The sequence below is a fragment of the Conger conger genome, chromosome 16 (genome assembly GCF_963514075.1).
Source record: "Conger conger chromosome 16, fConCon1.1, whole genome shotgun sequence".
Lineage (NCBI taxonomy): Eukaryota > Metazoa > Chordata > Actinopteri > Anguilliformes > Congridae > Conger > Conger conger.
Window position 1 is genome coordinate 32,495,243 of NC_083775.1, and position 4,463 is coordinate 32,499,705.

The 4,463-nt window shown below is 38.9% G+C and overlaps 1 protein-coding gene across 1 annotated transcript; it reads left to right on the forward strand.

The window, feature by feature from the left end:
* Positions 1-1,464: 1,464 nt before the first annotated feature.
* On the forward strand, positions 1,465-3,719 carry LOC133114485 (C-reactive protein-like). The gene is made up of 4 exons (XM_061223942.1): positions 1,465-1,538; positions 1,830-1,902; positions 2,629-2,655; positions 2,927-3,719. The coding sequence occupies exons 1-4, from the start codon at positions 1,533-1,535 to the stop codon at positions 3,571-3,573; spliced, it is 753 nt and encodes a 250-aa protein (XP_061079926.1). The 5' UTR covers positions 1,465-1,532; the 3' UTR covers positions 3,574-3,719.
* Positions 3,720-4,463: the final 744 nt, after the last annotated feature.

A 4,463-nucleotide genomic window follows, 5' to 3' on the forward strand; every position in this document is an offset into this window, starting at 1 on the left:
CGTCTCACATAAGGCAGGATTACTTTACGGGTGAAACAAAATTGGAATGTGCTCAAGTTGAAAATGACTTGTAATAGTTGTTTACAGGTTCTAGTCAATGTAATGTTGCAGTAAAAAAAAAAAAAAGGCCAACAGGATGCCTTTTTCAGAAGAAACAATTATTTTCATATTTAGTGCACATCTGGAAGCAGCACAGTGGTTTAGGCTCATTTGATACCTTGGACCCTTGATGACTTAAAGCCATTCAGCCAGCAAATGTGTTCCATACTATATCAGTGTAATTTACATAGTTTTAGTATTGCTTGTAGGATAACCTGAAAATAAGATATCCAGGCTCTGATGTTGATGGGTCACAGACATTAGGAAGTCACGGCATGCAAAGGATATGCATCAAAATACAAAACATTACTACTTTCATTTACATAACATTGCTGTGTCCCAAACATTATGGTGCCCTGAAATGGGGGGCTATGTATAAACACTGCTGTAACTTCTACGTGGCGAAACCAAAAGGTATAAAAATGCCCTTTGTTAAAATTGGCCAATCTGCACTTTAACCACATTAGATTTTTTATTACTAATCTCAAATTGTGCAGTACAGAGGCAAATCAGTTATGGGTCTTTCTCCCAAACATTATGGAGTATTGAGAATAAATCTAAAGAAGTTATACTCACCTTATCAGACCACACTTATTGTGTGCAGTTCTGGGGACCGTACTACAAAAAGGCACTGGAAAAGGTTCAAAGAAGGGCAACCAGATATTTTGTATTTTAAACCTGTATTTTAATAGGGGATCAAAAGCGCTCTTGGTTGCGCTTGAATGCCAGATGGCAGTCTTGGGACTGAAAGGGTTAAAGGGATGAACAAAGTGAACTACAGGTTACACTACTTCAGGGTGAGCTCTATAGAAGACTTTTCTGAGGTTCTTCTGTACTTTTTAGACTCATGATTTGGAGGCAAGGCTCCTCTGAAACAGAGTCATTGTCTCAGTAGGACCCCTCTAAATGACCAAATAAAGTAAGTAAATAAACATGACCTTCTCAAAAGAAAAACATCAGTGGTCACAAATACAAAACCCTTTCAGACCCTGTGTACATTACAATTTCACCCTTTTTTTCAAATGCTTTGTGCTATTTTTCGCCACATTAGTATCTTAAAAAAACAGTCAATTGTTACATTTCGGACCAAGTGTCCACTGGAATGTACAAAAAACAATAATGAAAGATTTACAATAAAAACGTTTTTTTGATTGAATCTCATTTCTGGATGCCTTTGCCTTTACAAAATGTAGAGTTGTACTTTACCCATCCCTCTAACAAAATTCAGGTCCGAAGGCGTTAACAAATATCTGGGTGATTCTCTATGTGGCCTTGACTATAAAAATTTTTTGTCCCATCAATGTCTTCCAAAATAACCAGCCAATTGGGCAGTCTGTATCTCACCGAGGGGAGGGCACAGGTTAAAATCATTGCTTCAAAAGCAGGAGCAGTCTCTCCCTCTGTGACTCTCCATTTTCAGCTGCCGGGAAATCATGATGGTATGGGCAATTCTTTCTGCGCATTCACTAAATCCTGTGTCTATTGGAATGTTGTCTGTATATATGTGTGTAATATGAAAGAACCCTCTACTCCACTTTAAGAAGTGTTCTTTTGCTCAAACTAATGTTATCAATGTTTATGCAAGTTGACATCTGAAAACTCAGCATTTGAGCATTTATTTTACTTCACACTTTGATCTGAAAAGCTTTGGTCGTTTTGTACTGCTTATGTGGGACACTGCTTCTGTAAGGCTGTGGATTGATCTGTATGATATCTTGCTGTCTTTCCAGTTTGCATTCGGTGAAATGGGGATGTTGGTGGCTACCCTCCTGCTCAGTGGTGTCGCTCTCTCAGCTGCTGATGGTACGGCCTGCTCACAGTCCTCACTTAAGTTTCTATTATTCACAAAAAACTGTTTCAAGTGAAATGTTTGCATTTGCCAAAAGTTTTTCTTAAATAAGTATTTCCTCAAAATAAAGGTAAATCAATTGATCAGCACTAACGCTAGCATCAGCCTGCTCTCCAGCAAGGTGCATCAGCACAGATCTTTGACAGCCCTGCATATGTCTACTGTATTTCAAGCCTGTACTTACAACTGGGTAGCTTGCTTAAGATTAAAACCTAAGTGAAGGATCGGTGATGATACACCTTGATGGGGAGCAGGCTGATGATTTCCAGAAACAAATACTTGAAGATGGCATCCATCCAACTTAGTAAAAACAGACATGGCAATAATGAATTGTATTATTCCTGGACATAACTTAGCTCTTCTCGTGAGCATACACCAGCATTAAGTCGCTCAGTAATCCAATGTGCATTTATAACATACATTATATAGCTATGTTTGCATCTAGCTACTTAACAATACAATCTGACAAACTTCTGCATATGTAAACGCTATAGATTTAGAGCTAGTTATAATGGATAAATTAGGTAGCTACTCATGCTAGATATTTACCTAATAGGCAACTCATGGAAATGGATGAAACATATTGGTATTACCTAGCTTGCTGCTGAAGCTGAAGCTACACTCACCCCCACTTGACTTTCCCCCTCCATGAGAAACTTTTTTTTTTTACTCCCACCCAGATCTGAGTCCCGGCACCAATTTAACAGGTGAGAAATTGCCTGAGTCCGAGGTTGGATTTGAACCCCGGCCTCTCACCTCTCACTATTTACCCATAAATAGTGCCGACTGGGATGCTATATCTCAGAACTCACCCCTCACCTCCAAGCAATATTAAATATCTGGGTATGAATATTTCCACCAAGTTGTCAGAGTTATTCCTCCTTAATTTCATTCCATTAATGTGTTCTCTATACCATGGCTTTGTAAATAAAAGCATACAATATATTTCTAGGAATGACGGATTGAATATATTTTCAGGTATTTTTAACCGTTTAGTTTACACCAGTGGAGCAGGTCTGTTTGGGAAAGCCCTGGTGTTTCCAACCGAGACGGACAACAGCTACGTCACACTGACTCCACAGAAGCCCCTGGAGCTTAAAGCCTTTACTGTCTGCATGAACGTGGCCACGGAGCTGAAAGGCGAGAGAGAGGTCATCCTCTTTGCTTACCGCACCAGCAGGTTTGACGAGCTCAACATCTGGCGAGAGCTGGATGGGCGCTATTCCTTCTACCTAAGTGGAGATGGCGTATTATTTGAAATAGCACAACTAAACACATTCAAGACCCAGTTGTGTGTCACATGGGAATCTGCCACAGGTCTGTCTGCATTCTGGGTGGATGGCAAGCGGAGCGTTAGGAAAGTGTACAAACGGGGACACACAATCCGACCCGAGGGTAAGGTCCTTCTAGGACAGGACCCTGACAGTTTTTTGGGGGATTTTGATGCAAAACAGAGTTTTGTTGGTGAAATATCTGATGTTAACATGTGGGACTATATCCTGTCTGAAGGTCAGATTAAGGCGCTGTATTCGTGCAGTGGCCATGTTCCCAAGGGCAACATTTTAGATTGGGAGACAACTCCGTATCAGATCCATGGAAGGGTATTTGTTGCATCTGCGGACTAGAATGCAAATGTCATTGTAAAATCATTCAGTTCTACATGACAGTGCTATTGACACGTGCTGTGAAATACATATTCACTTGGAGTGAAAAAAGTGTCTCATAAATATCAGTGTCTGCAGTTTCAAATAAAAACAATTTGGTCTCTGTATGGGTCTTTTGTAATTGAAGAAATTCTTGTTTCTTCTTCTTAATCATAACTGTTCGCTGCTGGTACATCAAATCACGTTCAGGAAAGAAAGAGTCGTTACACGAAATTTGAGGGTGTAGGCCAAAGACAAATGGTTATCGGCACCTAGACCTCAAATCAAGGCATTTCAAAGGAAATTTAAACAGAGTGGGGAAACAGGGTGACTGTGGGGACATGGATTTGAAGGTGTGGGAATAGGAGCAGGACTTGCGTGTAAAACATTTGAAATCAGATATATCTTGAAAAAGACCGAAATCCGAAATGTGATTCAGAAAAGCTAAGAGCTCAATAAATGTATCATACAATTTTTCCAAAAATCTCCTTACTCATAATGTTTGGGACATATTAATGTACTGTAATGACTGCTTGAAGTCTGTGACCCATAGACATACATCACATAACCATTTCTAAATTTAAAAACACATATAAATTAATTTATTTGAAATGAGAAATTAATATATTTGAATTTGTAATTGTTTATATTTAAATGTATTAATTTAGCATTGTCTAATCTTGTATTCATCTAAAAAAACGTAGCATCCTATTATTGAGATTCCAAAAGCCAAGCTCTCAAAAAAGGTCCAGGAGAGTGCAGTGGCTGGGAGCCCTTTAGCGAGCGGTCCCAATGCTAGCTTTTCTAGGAACTATAAATTGTCAATGAAAAATGGAAAAATTAACTTTTTAAAAGTTAAATATATTAAATCA